Source organism: Panthera tigris, chromosome D4 (genome assembly GCF_018350195.1).
Source record: "Panthera tigris isolate Pti1 chromosome D4, P.tigris_Pti1_mat1.1, whole genome shotgun sequence".
NCBI lineage: Eukaryota > Metazoa > Chordata > Mammalia > Carnivora > Felidae > Panthera > Panthera tigris.
The window spans coordinates 82,270,713-82,294,086 of record NC_056672.1 but is presented as its reverse complement, the minus strand read 5'-3'; the positions used below and the strand labels follow the sequence as shown (position 1 = coordinate 82,294,086).

General features: G+C 38.5%; 1 protein-coding gene across 5 annotated transcripts in view; it reads left to right on the top strand.

The window, feature by feature from the left end:
• DENND1A (DENN domain containing 1A) overlaps positions 1–23,374 on the top strand; it is a 509,265-nt gene that overhangs the window by 134,007 nt on the left and 351,884 nt on the right. For all 5 annotated transcript variants that reach the window (XM_042963736.1, XM_042963734.1, XM_042963735.1 and 2 more), the window contains one exon: positions 20,612–20,661. In XM_042963736.1, the coding sequence (XP_042819670.1) occupies positions 20,612–20,661 (50 nt within the window). The remainder of the gene's footprint in view (positions 1–20,611; positions 20,662–23,374) is intronic.

Here is a 23,374-nt window from a genome sequence, read left to right as displayed (position 1 = left end):
TTGGAAACAGGCTGTAGTTAATTAAGTAGATTTATAATTATTCTGTTTACTGTATTCATTCATAATTATGGAAATAATTGGTAAAACTTTATTCATTGTGATTAGTGTAGTTTTAATGAATACTAATTGAATTAAGGGAGGAAAGGATAGTTAACATGTTAGCAAATTATGGTCAACCATTCTCATCAAAATCCCATCTTTGGTTTCAAAACATTATATGCTTTTCCAGATTAAAAAGGGCCTTTAGTAATTATAACGTACTATGGGATAATTTGGAGTAAAGCTATGGTAACCTATCAGAAGATTTCCATAAATAGCCTTGTAATATGTCAAGTGTAATAGGCATTACACATACCATTTTAAAACATGTTAGTTATAATACGATTACCTCTTGTCCTAAAACATGAAGAATTAATAATTTGTTCTCACAGTTGCACTTTTTACAGCCTGTTTGTTCCAAGAGTAGTGTTTAGAGGGGGTGTGCGAGAAGTTGCTTCTCCAGTGTGCTCATCTATATTTTGGTGAAATATAGCCAGTGTCTTAGAGGTTTTTGAATAGAGGTCTGAGCACCCTTACTCACCCTATTTATATAGTTCGCTGTTTAGAGTTGCAGGTAATTTTTCTTTCCATTGGCACTGAAACAGAGGTTATAATGAAACCAACAATCTTTATGCATTTATAGAAACTATAAAAATTTTATGGAAATCTTTATATAGAAACTAACAGTGTTTCTTGTACAAGCTCTATAAGCAATGTAGAAACATGGGACATTGGGAAAAATAAAAAGGTACCCTTTCTTTTATGGTTTTATATGGTCTGTGTGATTTTAAAATTTCACTATAGGCAGTTAAGCAAATTATAAAAACATACATCACCTATATACTAAAAAGGAACAAAAATATGTTGCATAACTTAGGCTAATTGTGATGGAAATTGGCATTTGTGAGTTGCGTGTAATTGCTTAAATATGGAGTTTTCATCTGTTCATACTTCAGGTATGCTCTAAAGAAAACATTTTTTAAGCTCACAATTATTCATAGTGTAACCTATGTAAATGGTTTGGAAGATTCTGGTTAGAAAGACAACAGAGATAATATTTACTCAAGACTTAAACTGCCTGTATGTTGGTGATGGCCTCAGTTCTTTTGGTGAGCTCCTGTTTAAAAACTTTTGTGTTATTTTTTTTTTTCTAAATCTTGATAAGCCAGAGACTAAACATTTCTATTCAAAACTTGTTCATGCCCTGATTCATTGAAAGAATACAGATATAGTAACAATATAATATATAATAATACAGAAAATTACAGATACAGTCCACAGCTCCTAAATTTTCTGTTACTGTGAAAGGAAGTCTCATAGTGACATTATATAACATGACATATGTGTGTAATATTCACACAAGATTTAAAACAAATGACACAATTTGATTTTTCTCATTATTGTTAGGTGGAGAACCACAGTGTTGTGCGCCTGGTTTGCATAAAATGTGACATTGATTCCAGAAGGATTCTGCCAGTCTTTCTATAGTGACTTGTCTAAGCTGTAGAATCTTCAAATTGGAATTGAGACTTTGGGCCTTGCTTTCACCAAACTCACAAAGAGTGGACTCAGACCTGGGTATATCCCATTTCTCTTGGAAACTTGAGCTTCCTTCCCCCCCACCCCCATTCTTCTCCAAGGTGTGGGTGCTGTCATACTTCCAATCTGCTCATATAATCTCAGATTTGATCCACTTTAAATGGTGAGGTCAAGTTTGGTCCTGGAAACCATATACATGGGAACAGAATATATTGATTCATTTGAATCTCAGCCAGAGGGTCAAATAGATCACACTTTAAAATGGCTCTACAGGGGCACCTGGGTGGCTCAGTCGGTTAAGCATCCAACTTCGGCTCAGGTCATGATCTTGCAGTCTGTGAGTTGGAGCCCCGCGTCAGGCTCTGTGCTGACAGCTCAGAGCCTGGAGCCCATTTCAGATTCTGTGTCTCCCTTTTTCTCTGACCCTCCCCTGTTCATGCTCTGCCTCTCTCTGTCTCAAAAATAAATAAATGTTAAAAAAAATTTTTTTTTAAAGGGCTCTACAACCCGACCTTTAAAAGACTAACTTATAAGTGGCTGCATTTTCTGATTTTTTTTTCCCCCTTGTGCCTTTGATGGCAGAAACTGGGAGACTAGATTTGATTTTATGCATTCATTGAATGAGAGATTGATAAGTGTAGTGTCTGCACACTGTGAGCCAGATACCATATCAGGTAAAGAAGAGAGAAGTAGTAGATTCCATCTTTCCCCTGAAGGACCTTAGTGTCTAGTAGGCTACAGGGGTAATGGGGTCTAGTAGGGGTCTAGACCTTACGGTCTAGTAGGCTACAGGGGTTGTTTTGTTGGACTGTTAGAACAATGGCATGACCAGAAATTGGGGATGTCTCTGAAAACTAGGACCTTTGGGTAGTGACGCCACCATGTAATCACATTCCTCAAATTTCTTGTCCTTTGTGTCATGACACTGTAGAAGGTAATAAAGTTAATCAGAGTAGTACAGAGAAACCCAAGTGGAAAGTCCTGAAGCTGCCCTTAAAGATCATCTTTTAAGTTTGTTTTAGATGTGTGCTTTTTCCAAGAGTCACTGTTGATTTATGGATTTTTCCACCTCTTGCTCAAAAAGGTCCGTTTCCATATTTCTTAGTAACTTGGCAGTCTGGGACTGTAGATGGAAACATAATTTTCTCATCCACAGATATAAACTCTCAATCTCTTTAGACCCTAGGAGGTGATTGTTTAGCATAATAGCAACAGAGCACCCCGCCGAAGCAGCTTTCTTCAAGTAGTGCGTCAGTATCCACGATTGCCATCCACTGTAGCCATTTTGATGGACCACATTACAGATTTTGAAAAGATTCATTGATAGATTGCAGATGTATAAATGCAATCCAGATTAAACATCTGCTTCCTTGTATATGTTTAAGAGTGTCCTGTTCTTGATGATTGTCTTGGTTTTAATGTTTTTTCGAGTATAGGTTCACGGATGGGTAAACAATAATCCTAAGAAAAAAAAAATCTGTCACGTGTTGCTTTTATTTCTCCCAGTGTTGTTACAAGTCAAATTTATCACCTTGGATGAATGTCAAAATTCATGCTTGTTAAAGTGTGTGCTGAAGAGAAAGCCACCTTGTATATAAGAGCAGCTATCCTGTCATATCTATATCATGAGTTTCCCCCTCTCCCCCATTTCCAGAAAAGGGTGAATTTAAGAATGGGATAGGGTTGGGCTGACTTCTTAACGAAAACTGTATTTCAAAACCTTAAACATGTAGCTGAACTCAATTGAAAAATTGATACATTTTCTGACTTAAGGCTTTTCTTTTAAGTTGAAGATTTCTTCCCAATTTGGTCACTCCCCAGCTGTTACAGTTATATAGAAGGAACTCATTAAAAAGACAAATTCTTTCTGAGCTATTCTTTCTGAAAGCGCGCCAGGCTATGCAGCTACGTTGTACTACTACTTACTTGAATCTAACGCCAGGAAATGGTAATTATGCAATCCTTACTTACACATTCTTATTAGAAGTGTTCTTCTGGTTTTATTCTGGCTCCAAAAAAGCCCCACTAAATTTTAGACATCTGTGAATACTATTGGATGGTCTTGTTTCTGGTGAGTTACTCCATGATTATGACTAAATGGACTGTGGCTGTTTTTGAGAGTTGTAGTCTGAGTCTTAACTTCAGCCTCACGTAACCAGTCTGTTACACATAGGGCAAGTCTGTAGTCATCCAGTCTCATTCATTATCCCTCCTAAGGTGCTCTCCAGTCTCCCTAGTGTGCCATTTCTCTCTGCATTCAACTCTCAACTTCTCTCATGTGGACTCTTCCTAATGGCCTACAACCCAATGTCCTTATAATCACTACCTTCCATAAGATGGCCGAAGAGAATTTTCTAAAACCTACGTCAAATCACACCATTTCTCTTTAGTCAAAACTCTCGATGGTTCCCTGATGCCTTCAAGATTGACACCAAATTTCTTAACTTGGATTTAAGGCCCTTCACAGCCTGACCTTGACTCAGCCTCCAGCCTGGTGTCCTACCACTTTTCACTTTATAAGCAGACATAGAACACCTCACTGTTTCCCAACACGGTTTTCTTTCTCCCACTTCTGTTTTTGCCCAAGCTGTTTTTATGGTTGAAATGCCTTCCTCAAGCTCCCACCATGTATCCCCCAGGTATACTTCTGTTCAGCATTAATTGCCCTGCTTTATATCACTTCCTCTGTGAAATTTGCCCTGACTGATCAGTTACTCCATCTCAGCACTTGGAGAGCACTTGGAACATTGACTCCTTACACTGTATTATTGTCTGTCAATCTGAATTGTTCAAGTATTGGAATGACTATAGTCCATGTTAGAGACTCTTTTCAGCAGATAGGATAAATTACAGGCCCGTGAATAATTGTGAATATGAAGTATGTAATACACAGACATAATTGTTAAGGAGTCCAGGTTCCAGAAAGGAGACTACAGGTGCATGACACTGGTAATCAAGAGCATGGACTTTGGAGCTAGACTGATTGGGTTTGAATCCCAGCTCTGTTATTTAGTGGGATTTACCTCTTTGGGATGTCATTTCCTTCTCTATGAACTAGAGATAATCAGAGTAAAGACCTCCTAGGACTTTTGCGAGGGTTAAGTGATTTTGAAATGTGTAAGAGTGCTCAGAATGAGAACAGGCATCTAATAACCAATAGTTATGTAGTGCCTCCTCCTTCTAGGGGGCAGGTTTAAGGTAGCAGTTACCCCGGTTTGGGTACTTTTGTCAGGTATTAGGGTTATATGTGATGAGCTTTGCCTCTAGAATTTGACAGGTCCTAAGAAGAATTCTAGAAAACCTTTCCTGCATAAGCCTGCGCTATTCCAGAGCAAATTTTAGAGAAGTCGTAAAAGGAAGAGAGAGTACTTTGTCAAGTAGAGATGAAGAGATATAATCAGAAACAGTTTCTGAGTATTTATGTTCTAAAACGTACTGAAAATGTGGAAACTCTTGTAATGGTGATGAAGGGGTTTCAAATAACTAATTATTTTTCATTTATTTCATTTCCGTCGTGAAATCTGTTTTGAGACTTTCCATGTTCAAAACCCCAGAAATTTAGTAACGGGGCCCACAGTCCTTGTGAATTAGCCCTTTTTGTTGCATATAGTGATTTGTACTATTGTGTTAGCTTTTATCTTTTAAGTACTTACATGCAGCAGAGTTAAGAGTCTTGTGGCTACCATAATTTCAAACTGTCAACTTTGGTCAGTTTCAGATTTCAAATGTGAACTAGCATGAAGCCCAGACTGTTGGACTACTCTGTAATATGTGCCTGTGTGTGTATTTGCAAGTGGGGATTGGTGGGTAGAAATGAAATGGTATTTATGAAAGAATTAAGATTGTCTTTGAAAGAGCATTGAGTTGACCAAAGTCACTTGCTTATATATCAACCTTGTGAAATGTGTGATATAATACTGTTTCACGTTGCTTTTATTCCTGGAATATTCTTACCCGGCACTTTGTCTAATAAATACTGACTCATCTCTCAAAAGTCAGGTCACGTGTCACCACCTCTGAGGAGTCTTCCACATCCCCTTGGTAGAACCTGACAGTACCTTCCTTATTCCTTGACCATACTTTCTGTCAGAAAACCCAGCACACTTTATTGCATGTATCTTCATGCATGTATCTTCTTCCTCCCTTAGGCAGGAAGTCAGGAAATCTTACTTGCTTCCTGTCCGTATCTCTAGGACCTGGTACTGTGTATGGGGATTTGTATTCCAAATATTTGCTATATAATAATAAATGATTGTTTGAATAACGTTCCCACTGTGATCTTGGGCTCAGAATTTGAATGAGGTAGGACAAACCAAAACCCACATTTATTGAATCCTATCTTACCTAGCAGAGGCTTTTAAGGTTCTTGTATTTGAATGTATTTCAAACAGGATGCCTCTTTAGTAACATCTAATTTTAGAAGTGTAAACTGTAAATTGTTGAGAGCATCATTTTTATCAGAGAACTCTTCCAACCTCCCAGATACTTCTCATCTCTAGAGCTCTAAACCGCTGGTAAATTGAGTGTTTCTAAATTTCTAAAATATATCTGTTATAATAAACAGATTTAATGGCAGCTAAAATCTTTGCATTATTCATGTATCACTTCTTTCTTTTTTAAAATTTTACTTATTTATTTTGAGAGAGAGTGAGTGAGTGTGACTGGCGGGAGGGGCTTAGAGAGAGGGAGAGTGAGAATCCCAAGTGGGCTCTGAGCTATCAGCAGAGACCCCAACACAGGGTTCGATCTGATGACCTGTGAGATCATGACCTGAGCCAAAATCAAGAGTCGGATGCTTGATTGACTGAGCCCACCCAGGTGCGCCCAATCTTAACAATAATCCCCCCTACAATTTTAAGTGCCCCCCCCTTTTTTGTGTACATTTGGCCCAAAGAAAAGTAGAAGGCAAGTATCTCCATGTTACATGAGGTCTGGCTTTGTAAAGGTCACGTTGGGCAAAGGCTTTAGTTTTTCAGCCTATTTTTTTTTTTCATCTTTAAAACGGGAAGTATAGTAATTTTGTAGAACTGGCAGGAGAAGTGGGCATGATATATACACAACACCTGGATTAGTCTGGTTTGATAAAGGTTATCTGATGTAGCATGAGGAGAATGAAGCAAAGAGAAGATTTTCCTGTTTCCATGTAATTGATGATGTCTGGTATTGTATTAAGTCCTAGAATATAGATAAGTTTTTAATGTGGATAAAGAGCCTAGAGTCAAGTGATAAAAACTATTCTAACCTCTCTCCCCAGTTTCCCATCACAAGGCAGATAGAACAGCTGTGTGTTCTTTCACTACCCTCCAGACAAGCCATGGGTTTCTCTCTAAGACTCTGATGACCATAACATCTAGGGCACTTTCGAGAGTGAAATGGGCACCATGATAACACAGAAATCATGAGCAGACCAGGATGTCTTGGGCAGGCTGGCACGTGAGACTCCCCTACCTAAGAGCCTGTGACCCAACAACATGAATCTTTCACTCCACTGCTGCAATTGGAAAGTGAGGTGGGAGAGAGGCTTTAGCTTCATTTGGTGTGGAGGGCTACCACTGCAAAGGTGTAGCTGTGTGAGTGTTTGTAACTGTGGAGACAGAATCCTAATCAAGTAGGGACCAAGAATGAGACTCTCCTTTGTAGTCAGCAAAACAGCAAGCTGAGAATTGTTGGAACAGCTTAAGCTCCAGGGGTAGATGAACTTGGGTTTGAATGTTGGCTTGTCCATTCACTGTCTACTTGCAGTTAGGCAAGTTATTTCACTCTTCTATCTGAAACTAATGTTATTCTGCTTTCAAAGTTCAGTTCACTCATAAGAAGTTGATAATCGTTATAATACATAAGATTACTGGCAGGATTGTTGAGCATCTGTACTTCTAGCACAGGTTGTGCAATGTATTAGCTGCTTTGTCAGTCTCCTTCCACTGGTCACTTTACCCCCTCCAGAGAGCAGATGACCATTGGTATATGAGGAACATAATGAAGGCTGAATCAGAAGAGACTTACATAGGTCAATTAGATACTTTAAATTATATACATAATTCTTTTTTTTATGTTTATTTATTTTTGGGGGGGGAGAGAGAGAGAGAGAGAGAGAGGGAGAGAGGGAGAGAGAGAGAGAGAGAGAGAGAGAGAGAGAATGAATATATCCCAAGCAGGCTCCACACTATGAGTGAGAGCCAGATGCGGGGCTTGAACTCTTAAAAGGTGAGATCATGTCCTGAGCCGAAACCAAGAGTCGGCCACTTAACTGACTGAGCCACCAGGTGCCCCTAAATTATATACATAATTCTTATGTTTATTGGGCACAGATGGTAAGCTTTTGACAGAAATTACTGATACTACATTTATACCAACTTTAATCATTTCTTCCATTCGTTTCATTTTCTATATCAAAAATAAATATTGATTCTCTGGTAAATTCCGGTCTCCTTTGGCCCATTTGGTCTCACGGTTTCCTATGAAAGTTAAACAAGAAGACATGTAGGCTGTTAGCACAGTGCTTGGTAGTAACAAGTGCTCAGTTAATGCTATGTTTTTTCTTCTAAATCCCCTTAATATCGCCCAATCATTTTTCAGCACCATCTTTCACTGGAAGTTTCCTCTGTGCTGGGTACTCCACTGGACATTGGCAGTGGGTGTAATCCCTAGCATTCTTAGCTCAGTCTAGTGGGAAAGACAGATCTGTAAATAAATGTATTCCATCAATTCTAAGAGGCACACATTTTCACATCTTAACATCTTAACGTCTCTGAAATTGGGATGCATCTTAGAGTCGATGGTAGATCATTTATGGCCATTTTCTCCCCTAGTGGTACTGAAAGATAATAGTCTTACAATCAGTGGCTTCTTAGATGCAATGATATCCAACAGGTTACCGCAGTAAGAAGTCTGCTTTCTTTGTATACGGGAAAATGGACTTTGGGAATCTCAGAAGAAATAACAGATTATCAGGAGCATGTTCTGAAGAGAGATTTAAGCTGATCCTGTGTTCAAATTTGTTACACATCTTTTGTTCTCTTCAACTACAATCCCTTTCCATGCTGCTGGGTTATTATTAAGGCTCCTGTGTGAGGCCCCTCTTCCTTCTCAGGGGCCTGGCAGGCACCCAGTTGTGTGTCTTCACCGTCCTGAAAGAATGTAGGGTCCTAAGATTATGGTCAGTGTAATGCTAGGAATGATAGCAGTAGGATTGGCGTGGGAGCTCAGGTGAAGAGCTCACTGAGGGTAGCTTCTGAACCCCTCACAATCTGGAAGACTTTGCGGGTGGCAGCAAAGTTAGAAAGCAGCATGCAAATAGATGTAAAGGATTCAAACCCTCTTCGTGACTTCCAGTGCTCTAGAATAACGTCCAGACTCCTTAACATGCCCTGTAAGGCCCCTCATGATTTGGCCCCTGCCACCTTGTCCAACCTCATCTTCTTGCGTTCTCTTTCCCTGCTGCCTCTGCTTCAACATGCTAGGCTGACTTCAGTTCTTTGAACGTGCCCAGGTTCTTGTTCAGTGGCTCCTGCTCATGCTTTTACTTTTTTTTTTTTTTTTTTGCCTTGCCTCTCCCTGTTCCTCTTCCAATCTTTGGTGAACACCTCCTTGTTCCTAACATCCCAGCTGAGAATGCCACTTCCTGAGATGCCTTTCGTGACCCTTCCATCTAATTTCAGGCCCTGTCATTCTGTCGGAGAGCACTCTCTTCTGTCATAGCACCTGCCACGGTCACCTTCTACCTTTGCGAGGCATCCATCTCTCCAACCAGATCACGAGCTCTGCACAGACGGGGCCTTTAACACATTGGTTTGAAAAGATTATCTTGCTTAGGGAAAAATAACCCTCTTCATCTTCTAAGATGACTGAAATATTTCTTCTAAAATACATCTTCTAAAAATATTCCTCTTCTAAGATGACTGAAATGCTCTTGATTCCAGGGGCTCCCTTGTGTCTCCTTTCTTGTTTGTTAACATTGGAGAAGCTTTTAAGGAGTTGGAAGCTTTTCTTCACGGATTTATTTCAAAATTCAACAACCATGGCAAATAAATTGAATCTAAGTCACACAAATGGATCGTCTGTCCCCCAGCGAGTAATAGTGGTGCCCTGAGTTCTTTTCTTGTTTCAATGGGGTGAAAGAGCTGAATGAGTGGTGGGGTTCCAGGAACCTAGATGATGCATCAGGATTTTCAACATGTTAAGCTTGAGGTGCTTAGGGGACATGGGGCAGTAATGTCCAAAAGGCGGGGCGCCTGGGTGGCTCGGTCAGTTGGGTGGCCCACTACAGCTCAGGTCATGATCTCGCGGTCTGTGGGTTTGAGCCCCGCATTGGGCTGTGTACTAACAGCTCAGAGCCTGGAGCCTGCTTTCAATTCTGTGTTTCTCTCTCTCTGCCCCTTCCCCGCTTGCTCTCTCTTTTTCTCTCAAAATAATAAACATTAAAAAAAAATTTTTTTTTTTAATTAAAAAAAAAGAGAAAAAGAAATGTCCAAAAGGCAGTCGGAATAGAGCCTGGTGCTAGATGTAGTCTAGGAAGTGAAGATTTGAATCGGACTCTTTACAAAGCAATGATAATTGGAATTAAAGTGTAAATAGACTATGAATGGAGGAGAGTGCAGAGTTAGAAGAAAGAAGATAATATCCTGGAAAACACACTTAAGGGGAAGAAGTTGAAAGAAGGGCCAGAAATTAAGTAGTGAGAAGGCCCTGGTACATTCTACATCTAATAGCACGTTGGGTCCGTAACATGTTGTTCGCATGAGTGGCGAGTAAAGCGGTAGAAAAGACTTTTCTTTTAATACTGCTTTTTGTGATACTGTAAACAAAATAATTCTCAAATTGAAGAGCTGTCCATGATCCGGAGAACATCAGTCTATCTGTTAAGAAAACCCTGAACCTTACTTGTAGTAATAGTGAACTGTTAATTTAGGAAGTTGTTTCTCTGAGGGGTTTGTGCCAAAAAACAGTTGTGAATTTTGAATAGTGAAATATGGTTGGTTTGTAATTCTTTTGTTTTTTATTTTTGACAATTTTTTAAAGTCTATTTTGTTTAGAGAGAGAGCATGAGCAGGGGAGGGCAGAAAGAGAGAGATTCAGAAGCAGAGCCCGATGTGGGGCTTAAGCCCATGAACCATGAGATCATGACCTGAGCTGAAACCAAGAGTCGGACACTTAAGTGATTGAGCCACCCAGGTGCCCCTGTTTCTGTTTTTGTATTTTAAATAATTTTCTAAAAAGAGAGCATGTTGGAATGCAGTAGATATTTGGCCATTTAGCAATAACCGTGTGTGAATTGTTGGCTCACCATAGAGCCAATACGATTGGCATGGCCATTTGACCTTTCAGAAATTTCTGGATTGGGGGCTGGCACACTACAGCCACCTGGCCAAGTACTGCCTTGGGGTGGCTCTTATGTGTGTCCTTTGAGCTAAGGTGGTTTTTACTTTTATGAAGAAGTTTTTTTTTTTTAATTTTTAATTTAATTTTTATTTTAGAGAGAGAGTGCAAGGCAGGGAGAGAGGCAGAGGGAAAGAGAGAATCTTGAGCAGACTCCAAGCTCAGCATGGAGCCCAGTGTGGGGCTCAAACTCATGACTGAGATTGTGACCGGAGCCTAATTCAAGAGTCAGTCACTCAACCGACTGATCCACCCCAGGTGCTCCTATGAAGAGTTATTTAAACAAACAAACAAACAAAAAGCCCTAGAAGAATCTTTGATGGAGTCCATAAATGTCCTGCAAAGCCTTCAAATATTTACTATCTGGCCCTTTAGAGAAAAAGTTTGCCAACTCCTTCTTTACTTGGTAAGTTGTAAGTGAAATGAACCAAAAATTCCTTAGGAAAACTTCAAATTGATGATTGTTGTTCCAGAATGTCTTGCATGTCATAAAGCTTTTCTTTTAAATAGTGACTTAGCTGTTGAATTACGAGAACATGTTTTCGTTGGTCAATCAATCAACACTTGACTGATGGATGACTGCCTTGTGTGGCTTGATAGTGTGGTCAGAGGGTGGAGGCTTTCAAGATTGTATGGTATCTTCTAGAATTGATCTGAAAAGTGTTTAAATCTATTCAGATACTGTTGTTGTGTTTACAGTTTATCCCAGCCTCAGGTAAACACTGGCATCCACATATTAGAGCAAGATATGTAAAGTAAAATAAAACATATATGTGGAATTATTTTCTTTGTTTACATTTTGCTGGCCCTCTGAAGAGCTGTCTCTAGCTTCAAAAGAAAGAAATCCTTGAGTATTAGATTTTGGAGAATTATTTAAATTGCAAACTTTTTTTTATTTCAATACTGTTTCATATCACCTGCCTTCTGTCTGTATAGTGGGATGTCATTGATCTGTTCTGAGTATAAATTTCCTCAGTTCTCGAGTCCTCCTGATACCATTTTATTAGGATCTGCAAGTTGTGGGAAATAAAAGTTGATTTGAAATCGTTCTGTAATTGGAGATGACTGTTCAGTGAGGCCCTGTCTAATCAATTGCTAAATAATTCTCTCTCAAAAGCAGATTTGATATTTACATTTTGATCTTCATAGTCTGTTCCCAGTGTTTGTTGATGGCGTCTGACATCTCCTGCCACTGGATAAATAAAGCCTATTATTTCCTTTTCAACGTTTTAAGCGATTACTCTCATACAAGAGCTGAGAAGCAGAAGGTTAGATATATTATCAAACTATGATCCTGCCTATCCAAAGAAGCTGGGAACCTTGATTAATATGCCTTGTTAACTGATGATTTCAGTTCCATACTGGTAGTGCTAGAATAATTTGTATAAACCAAGCAGTACAGATTCCTTATTTTAGCACTAAGACTTACAAAGGCTTCTTTTAGCAGCCTTTAATTTTGTACTTATGTATGTGACATAGCCTGTGGCTGTGATAGCTACTGTGAATCTCCAGTTGTTTGGGGATGAAAGGAGGAGGCAGCTGGAAACTCGGTAGCTACATCTAGCTGTCTACCTAGAGAAGGCCTTGATTTCAAGTTTATCTAAACAAGCTCGACTAATCCCAACTATCTAGGGGGATCCACTGTCAAAACAAGCAGCGTGGCCCTGAGGCAAACACAGCTATACAGAAATGAAGGCTGGGGCTTCCAATACTCCGATGACTGCATACTGGAGGCTTTTTTTCCCCCCTGAAAGAGGGTAAGAGAGGTAGAATTTGCATAATGCCTTTTCATTGGAAACTTTTGGAAAGCTGACAGACCTCCAGCTTATAGATCTGCAGCCACAATACAGAGTCTATAGGAGAATCCTTGAATGACCTAACCATATTGAAAGAAAATATAAAAGCGTCCAAGTATAGCCAAGTGAGAGAGGGAAAGAGGCTGATGCATTGTCTAACATCTGCTGTACTTCTCGTTAGTTTTGTTCTTTGCTATTCTGTGTGGACTTTGGAGAAGCCTAAGACAGCCTAACACGAATCCTATAATCTTCCTTCTGAATATTTATGTAGTGTGCCAGCTTCTAAGCTGTCCTTTGCGTTTCCCTACTTCCCCCTCATTTTCATGCTCTCAAATGAGGCCAACATTTCAAAAGCTAAATAAATGTTTGTGAATGTTTATAAAAGATTTGCATAAATTTGTCCTTGTCTGACAGAGATCACTTTTTTCTTATGCCAGTTCTGAAAAAAATTTTTTTAAGGTTTTGGTGCTTGTCTGGACAACAAAGTCCTGCATCCCAGAACAATGATTGCTGATTAAGTGGGTATGCAATTGTGACTGAATAGGCTTTCAAGATACTGGGTAAAAAGGCCTATCATCTGAAGGCCGAATCATAGCATTTAGAAAATGTTATCAGAAGTACACATTTAAATCTATTTTTTTGGTACCGTGTCATTAGGTAAGACAAAGAGTGCTTACAAGTTTAAAAGTATAACTGCCCACCGGTTTTAAAAATTCTTCTGTATACATTTTAATAATCAGGACGTTTCAGTAACTCAGAATATCACCGGTCTTTCCTACGGTTGGACACATTTAAAAATAATTTTTAGACCTGGAGGCACTCTTTGGAAACTGTAAGCCTACCAGTTGTGCGTGTTTAACACGGTTACTGGGGTGGTGATCAGAGGAAATCGGACACTCCTTCAAGACATCTGAATGCACAATCATACCTTGAGAAAATATAAACTACACGAAATATGTGTTAGGGCTTAATTATAGGACACACACACACACACACACGCACACACACAGCCCAGACACTTGTGCCGCCGACGTGTTTTGCTGAATTCATTTATCTTTTAAAATTAGAATAGATTTTGTGGGGTGGCAGGGGATGTTGTGGGTAGAGGTGCTAATTCAGTTCAGAGATATTCAAAGATTGGCAGGAGAGAGAGGTAACAGCCAGTTCTGTTAGTCCTTTGGTTGTATTGGTTTAGAGGCTTAAGTTGTCATTAAGGCACAAACTAGAGCCACTTCTCTGACACAGTTTTTATCACATCTGCTAGGCTTGTGTCCCAAGAGGAGACGTGGAGAGCAGTGAATTCAGCATGGGCCCATTATCGACTGCTTTTTCGTGTGTTGTAAAAGGAGTGAGACCTCAGGGAGGCTTGGAGCCTCCTCCCGTGTAATGTCCAAGTCAGATTTGAAGGACTGGTGGCAGGAAAGCTTTGGCCTTTGGGTGTGAATTCTTAGAAATAGAGGCACAATTAAGTTTAAAAAATTCAAGGACTTTGAGCTTGATAATGAAAGATTTTTTTTTCTAGACTAATGTGAGCAGAAAAGTTGCCCATCTGTGCACATTTTTGTGTGCATTTAAAATATTTAAAAGCTGACAGCTTTTAATATGCTTACAAAATACTATTTCTATCAGTGCTCTTTTTTTTTTTTTTTTTTTTTTTTTTTTTTTAATAGCATCTTCCTGAGGGCCAGTTACTTCTTCAGTGAAATCACGTTTGCAGTTTTACTGTTGGGACTCTATTCCTTTGGTAGGTGTTGACTTGTATTCCCTCCTTGCCCATTTTCCCCATTCTTTCTTCCTTTTAGGTATATTGATAACATAAACGTTCAGATGACAGGACTTAAAATGTTTAAGGAAATGAAACAAGGCAAAATATTTTATAGTAATAATGTTAGGGCCAACCAGTGCCACCAAATGCTAACTGTAAGAGATTCTAACCAAATCATTTGTCCATCTTCTAAGTATTTGAAACAAGTGTCAAGAAGTTTATTGGTGTTTAATACTGACCTTAAAAATATAGCTCTCTCATTTTCACCTCTCTGCTATAAGCTTTTACGTTAATAAAATGAAATGTTAGAACAGAGGATTTTACATAACACTGTAATTTGGGAACGACTTTAAGTAATTTTTTTGAAGAAAAAGAGGGATAGAAAGAGAAATTTTGTTAGTTTTTTTTTTTTTTTTAAATAAGATCCAGTATTTTTACTTTTGGACTTCACTTCTTGAAGCTCTGTACTTAAAAGTAGTTCTAGAAGAGAGGTGGTTCTTCTGCTGTTGTTAGCATTCCACCGATGTACTTACTATCCATGATAATTTAGATATAAAATTTATATGATACATGTTACAGAATATAATGAATTTCTGTACTCTTTTGTAATTTTATCTTTGCATGACAACAGCGAATGTGTATATTAGGTATTGCACAAATTAGCATGATAACATAGGTAGAACTCAAAATTAACATTTATATTTAAAAAAAGAGTAAGGTAGGAGTAAACATTGAAATATACCAAAGAAAGGAAGCAGATTCTGTAGCATTGGAGCAGCCCTGTTAGAAATTTGACCTGGCTTTTATGTTTAGGTTGAAAGGCCTTTCTATAAAATCCCTTATGCAAAGATTTTTCTCACTGAATAACATTTTTTTAAAGTTTGGTTGTAAGTGTAATATGGATCTTGGATTTAATTTGACATTTACAGAGAAAGAAAAAAATTGCATTTCCTCTTTTCATATTTAGAAATTTCTGATCAACATTCTTGAACTTGGTGCTAATTAGGCCTCTAAAAACTTGTTACCATTCCGCTTTACCCTTCTCAGTCGTACGCATTAAAACCTCTGGTAGCTTTTACTTGGAGTCCCTGGTTTTAACCTGAAATGGTTTAAAATCGAAATTTTGTTAGCTTTTTGTGTGTTTGGATTTTGTGTGTGTTCTGTTTTTAACTTTCAACTTGAGTTTTAAGATCATCAATCAAAGGCTTTTCTTTCAAGTCAGTGCCACTCATCTCAATTGCAGGACTTGGACGGTCAGCATTTCCCTCATGCTAATAAAAACAAAAAATTAAACATTGAAATAGAGTATTTTAGGAATTTAAGCTCCACTGATCTTTTCATCACAGTCTACATTTTGAAATGAACAAATAAATTGGATATAAAAAAACTCAGGAAACGTTCTCCCACTCTGTTTCCCTGTCTGTCCCTCCTTAACTCTTTTTGGACAAAGGTAAATTATCGACTGCTGTATGAGCTTTCAGCAAGCTACAAGAGGGGCTGATTATAGCTCTCCGTGTTTTAAAATATACATTCATTTACTCAAGCTGTCTGCTTCCTTTATTTGAATGTTTGCCTGCACACATTTCCTTTTTCCTTTTGAACTATTGAAAATGTGTCTCATCTCCCAGCATTCTATAACCCCAGTGGACATTATAGTCAGCCTGCACTTTTGTCTTTCAGATGGCATTTATTTGTGGGGTGTGTATGTCTGTGTCTGACTGTCGGTGGTTTTCATCTGCTGAATACAACTAATTTTTGTTTATGGGTTTCAGTGAAGCAATGAAAACAAAGTATTGACATCCAAATTGATGGCCGTTGCAGGATCTCGTACATCTCCCCACCCACACCCCAAATTCAGAGTGAACTGGTTAGCCTCATTATTCATAATCTCAGTTGACTGCATCAAATGTAGTCTTCGAAGTTTTGCTTCCAGATAGAATTCTATGATGAATAATATTATAAATTAAAACCTTTACCGTTTTTTTTTTTTACATTTATTTATTTTTGAGAGACAGAGACAGAGCATGAGCAGGGGAGGGGCAGAGAGAGAGAGGGGGAGACACAGAACCCGAAGCAGGCTCCAGGCTCTGAGCTGTCAGCACAGAGCCCAGCACGGGGCTCGAACCCACGAACCGTGAGATCATGACCTGAGCCGAAGTCGGACGCTTAACCGACTGAGCCACCCAGGCGCCCCGTAAACTTTACTAGGTTTTTAAGAGCACATCTCAGTTTCAGCGAAAATTCAATTTACTTTATCCAGATTGGAGCAAGTCCCCTCGATGGGCCTTCTCACCAGATGAGAATTCACACTGGGGGAAACGAATCCAAAGGAGACTGATGTGAATCTCAAGTTCTTTTCTGATTTCCATTTGCAAGTGAAACCAGTGTTAGGTGTGTTGATTTCGTGTTTGGTTCATACTCTGAGGCTTGGTATCTCCTTGTGGGCAGAGCTTTGTAGCTGTTGTTTCTCTCCTATACTGTGCAATCTGCTGTTTGATATATGCATAACTGAAGGTTTGTGCAACTGTCCTCCATGCATCTCCCCACCCCCTCTGCTCTGCTTTCCTCCCACATGAAGTATCGTTGATTTTGTTAGGAAGAAAAGCCCTTTCAGAAATTGCCTATTTCATAAATTGTCTGGTGACACAAGGGGTTGAATGCTGCATTCTTGTCTCATTTATTTTGAAAACTTTGCTACTGAACTCACCTTAATCAATGAGCTCGGTGTTGTCTCCAATAAGTTATGTGTTGGATATATTGATTGGGAAGGATTTTAGAAAACCCGTCTGGGGTTTATAATGTCAGCAGTGTTTTGATTATGAAAAGAGTTGGAACCTGGGGACGTGGAACCAGGTGGCGAATGTCCTAAAGCCAGCGGTGACATGGTGGACTGGTTCTCTCCTGGGATCTAGTTCATGCCCTGCACTTTAACTGTGGTGACTGGCTACTATAGATGCACTTTTTTTGCTCATTAAAATGTTAAGAAATCAAACTGTACATAAAAAGATTTGTGAAAATATAAACTTGGGAATTGATCTGGAGAGCTGGCACGATTTTCCCCACCCCCTGCCTTAGCAATGAGGTCATTTACATTTCATCAGCCGTACTACATCTTGAAGATCTGATTTATGTGGCAGTAGTTGAGGTTGTACTGAGGCTGGTTGTCTGAAAGAGCTTGTGTAGGCAAGAGAAAAAGGGGAGAAAACAGGAAGATTACCATTTACAAAGAAAGTTCCCCAGCCAAAGACACAGAGAGGGCAAAAAGGGGTTGCTAACTGCCTAGTGACTTTGGCCAGTAGAGTTAACATTGAAAGACACTCTGCCATAAATATAATGCTCAAAATATATTTATATCAGGGTTTTGAAGTCCCCTCTATTAGGGAGTGGTACTTTTCCTATCCAGGTAATTGTGTTTTTTCCTTTGGAAAAGGACGATACGGTAGTTAGATGTGTATATATAGGGAGAAATCAGTATTAAGAAAACTGGTCTATTTCAGCAGTTTTTATGTATAAGATACATTGCTTGTTTCCCCCTTCCCAAACTAAGACGTGGATTTTTCAGTTCTGATTGAGATAATGTGTGAATATGCCTAACACAGAGTAGATGCTCATTTTTGTTTTCTCCTCTGACAGCACACCACTGTCTTGTTTGACTTAAATTGGAATATCAAGCTCTTGTAATATCACAAACATGAAGAAACATATTGTAATGCACAAACATGTGCCTACATTTGCCTATATTCCCTTCCCTCCTCCCCTTCTCCTGCCCTATTGCTTAATTAGACTTATCACTGCTTTCTTGGGTAAAAGGAAAGCTCTTGGGAGGTGGGTTATACCCAGCCCACATTGGGTATTTTGATATTTGTTCTAATATTATCTGACAGACAAGTTCACGGTTGGTTATTACACTTGACATTAGAAAGTGGTAAGTAGTTTCTATATTGTAGTGAGTAATAAGTTGGGCATATTAGATTCCTTTGACTCTGCTGTAGAGCACAATGCTTCCTCGGAGCCATGGGGGTCCTTTCTTTCAAAAATCTTGAGGCCTTTTGGCAGCTCCACTCCAGCATAGAGTAGAGAAGCACTTCTGCACCTGTCACTTCTGAGGGGAGAGGATAACTGTCTTTGTAGCTGATGTTGGCAGTGAGTGAGCACCGGGTACTGAGTTTTAAAGGATGCTCAGTACATATACTGAAGTCAGGAGATGCTTTGTGGTATCTGGAACTTGACGGGAAAGGAATTTGCAAGGATTTCTTTTTTGCATGTAAATCGTAAGAGTTTTGTATACGTGGGTTAGAGTATGTTTTAGAATTAAGACGGCAGACGTTGAATGTTTTCTGTGACCGTTTTCCCAATATTTGCCTGATACTGACATTATGCACTAAGAAATGGCTAATTTTTTTCTGATTCTCAATTAGCTTTTGCAATTCATTTAAACATGACTGGTTTTAAAACAATATGTATGGACTTCTGAATGCCACATTATGGAATTAACTGATGTGTCAGCGATGCCTCATAGAACATGCTGAAGTATTCTTATCCACTCTTTTTCATTTTTTAGTTTCCTCTGCCTTCACTCTTTCATGACATGCCTTAACAGTACTGCAATATACACAGTAGCAGTCCAAGATGATATTAAAAAATAGGATATGCTCAATTGAATTATGTAGGCGGAACATGCCTGGCAGAGCAAGTCAGTGTGCTTTCTGCTTCATTGAGTGGGTTATTAGATTGATGTGGTTTATTTCTTGAATGATAGAACTGGTTTTAAAAATAAATGAAGCGAGAAGCATCAATTCAGTTAGCATTGATAATTCATTATTATTGGTTAGAAAAGTGCTACATTTGTAAACTGATCTATAATTTATCACTTGGATTAGGATTTGCAATGGGCAGGTTTGTTTTAATTTGAACCAGCTTCTCAATGGCCGAACAATGTGTTCTTCATTTTGTCTTGAGGTTGGGATTTTAAATAGTTAAAGAGGAAATCAAATGCATGATAGGAATACTTTTTTAAAATTTATAACATTGGTCTGTGAACTTATGATAAGCACCAACTGTGGGCTGTCCAAGTCTGCAGTTAAATTAAGTCAAGCTAGAGAAAATTTTATGAAGGAAGTAATAATTAATTACTTGTATATGTGTTTAGCTATGTGTATATATGCCATATATGTGGAAATGTGTCTCTTGGGAAAAGACACACACACACACACACACACACACACACACACACACACACACACACACTGTATTGTGTCTTATGTAGTGGTGGTCTTAATGTCAGAAGCCTCTCCTTTATGCATCTTCGCAATGTTGCTCTGCTTATTATTCTCTTTTTGTACACTTCCCTTAAATATTATGTTTGGTTTTATGTACACGTTTGTAAAAAGGTATCTAATCTGGTACTTTGCTTCGGATTTTCACAAATTACAAGCAGGTAAGTGTGCCCATCTATAATGACATTTAACTGAAAATAGTGCATACTTAAAATTGCTGGTGTTGTGATTACAAAATAAATCTATGCCAGAGATGGCAGCTTCTTTATAAAGTAAGTAAATGAAGTTTTAAACTCTAAAAAATGTAGTTGACAATGTTCAGGGACAATTACCGTCAAGTTGGCTTTCTCTTCTGCTTGCGATTTGGCCTATTGATGTAGGGAAGCGTTGTCTAATCCCGGCCCCCTCTGTTCCTAGGTAACAGGCAAAAACGGTGCCAGCAACAGCGGCCCTGCCAGGCCAAACCCATGTGGCTCGGTGTTATTCACTCTGATCCATATGGTCAGGCTGGAGATGGTCCCTGGAGGGGTGTTAACACTCAGCAACCCAACCGCCTCCCTCCCTTCAGAGCTTTCCTGCACGGCTCCTGCTGCTCGCCCATGTGTGATTCTTGATTAATTTTTCATTTTTAATGAAGTTTGATCATGTTTATTATTTCTCATGATTGACTGCCTGTACTCCTCCCATGTAATTGATAAAGCCCATATTTCTTCATCTGTCTCCTCTTTCTTTAGGGTAAAGTTGCTAGATTGTGTGCCGTGGTTAATGCTAGATTTATTGGTCCCATTAGATGTATAAATTATCTCTCTTTCTCTCCACAGGAAGTTCTACAGACTTTGACCAAGTTTTGTTTCCCCTTCTATGTGGACAGGTAGTGTCAGATTTTCAAACTTTACTAGAAAAAAAAGTGTCAATAAACCTGCTATGGAAAATAAAAACCACACCATTCTTAACATTCTGTCTGTTTAACCAAGATTTAAAACATCTATGTTTGAAGGAGAGTTGCAATATTCTCCTTTCCTGGGGATTTTATTGACACTATCAAAAAGTTTAAAGCTTAGAGCTTTGCATTGGTCAGTCTGTGAGATGTTTTTCACCCGGCATTAAATTTTTGATTTTGGTTATCAGTCTCAAACCATGATTAAGAATGGTTGGTATTTATTCCAATGCTATTTAATTTTACTTAAATATGAATATATTTAACTTAAGCAAGCAATGTTGCATTATTCCATGACCTTATGAATATTATATAGACTTTGTTTTTCCTTGATTTAACTTAAAATTTAAATGATCACAGGCCTATCTTGTTTAAAGGTGTTCAGCTATTTAAAAGACATGTTGCTAAATAGCATCTTGCATTTTAGGTGGCTAAGAATGGCATCTATGGGCAAATAAGCATTTTCTATAGCTTTCTAGACTAAAAACAAACAAAACCATCTGAATATTACCTTAGATTTTGCGTTCTGGTAAGCTGTTGGAAAGGTATCGATATAAGAACTCCAAGATAATTAAAATAGTCCGAGGGTTAAGAAAAAAAAAAAAAAACACTAGTTAATGGTAACAATTTTGGAAGAACTTTTTTTTAACTGTATAAAAACTATACTTGACTAACAATATTAATAAAATGTCAAAGCAGTCTTCTTCATCTTATTTTCAAGAAATGTCTCCTGTGTGTTTCATTAAAGTTTAAGCATTATTTTTGCAACCTACCTTATGCCTTCAAAAGCCCACTTTTAGTGACAGGGCTTTTAGAAAATATCATTATAAGTTATAGCTGCCATAATGTGTTCTAAGGAAACTACACAATGGCCCATCTTCAGGAAGGTTCTGTCTTGTATTTTAGTGTGCCCAAACCAGGCAGGTCTGAAGGGTTTTGGTGGTTTAGAGAGCACGTGGGGAGTGTGCTGTTTGGTCTTTTCTACACTTGGTAGGAGGGGCGTTCCGCTTTGTTTGGCAGCAACCTGAAAATGGTGTGAGATGAGAATTGGTAGCCAAAGGAGTTTAAAAGAGTATTAAAAGGAAAAAGAGTACTAAAAAGCAGCACTGGGATGTTGCCAACTACTTATAATCACTATTTTCCCTGGTTCTAACATGTTATTTTTAAGCCAATCAGCCATTGTAGTATTTCCAGACTTGGGCCTTTTTAAATCCTGGTACCCATGTTGTTTTAGCAGTGGATTCATGCTCAAAACAGAATAGCCTTAGTTTTAAGAGGGTCAGTCTTTGTAATGAGAGTCCTCTTGTCTCTTCTTTATCCTGTTCCTTCTTAAAATAGCAAGGAGGTAGGGTTTTCTTGAGAGACGTTTAATGCAAACTTCACATTTATATGTATGAATTAGCGATGCATGAAATTTCCTCCAGTCGCCTTTAAAATGTATTACAAATTATGGCAAGGGCATATTTATATAAATTAATAAAGCTGAGATGTTTTTATTTAAGTTTTTTTTTATTTTGTTTTTTAAGTTTTTAAAGTTTTTTTTTTTTTTTTTTTTTTTTTTTTTTTTTTTTTTTTTTTTTTTTTTTTTAAGTAGTCTCTACACCCAACATGGGGCTTGAACTCATGACCCTGAGATCAAGAGTTGCACGCTTTGGTGACTGAACCAGCCAGGCCTGGAGCCCTAAAGCTGAAATGTTTTAAAATGTGGTTAGGAATCTAACAAAGAAAAATGAGAGAGCACGTTTTTACATGACTTCTTGTAGTGGTGATCAGTTTGGGAGAGGTATTCCTTAACTGACTTTAAAATCGAACTTGGGAAGAAATGCACAATGTGATTAGATCCCCTCTTTTCCTCTCATGGCAACCACACCCCTCTACTTCCCTACCTGTCTCGGTGATTACATTCTTGAGAGAAAGCAGAGTCTTTAAATAGTTCTAAAGGTTTTTTGTTTTGGTTACCAATCCCCTGATACCTTTTTTTCTGTTGTTAGAAAAATATTTTTCTTCTAAAATGCTTCTCTTTAGATCACTCTCCCCTAATCATGTTTCTCATATTTTTAAACAGAATGATTTGGGACAGACATGTCCCTTTATGGATCTGTTTTAACCCTTGCCTTGTATAATGGTTCTTCTTTTTTTAATGTTTGTTTATTTATTTTGAGAGAGAGAGAGCGAGAGAGAGCGAGAAAGCATGAGTGGGGGAGGGGCAGAGAGAGGGAGAGAAAGAATCCCAAGTAGGCTCCACACTGTCAGCCCAGAGCCCAATGAAGGCTCAGTCTCATGAACTGTTAGATCATGGCCTAAGCCAAAATGAAGAGTTGGACATTCAGTCGTCTGAGCCACCCATGTGCCCCTATAATGGTTCTTTCTTACATTTCATTATGTTCCACACTCTGTAAGTGTTGATAACTTTTATTGATATAAAAAAAAACAACTCACTTTATTTTGGGGACTGTATTTTTTTCTCTTCTCTTTCCCCACTTGTAACCTTTGCATACTTTAATGCCGAAGAGATAATAATGATGGAGTGTACTTACAATAAACACAAAGGTTTTAATGTCAATATTTTTTTTATTACTTTGCAGTTGGCCCTGTCGAATGGATATGCCCAGATTCTGAGGCCCACAACCCCCCCCACCCCCAATGT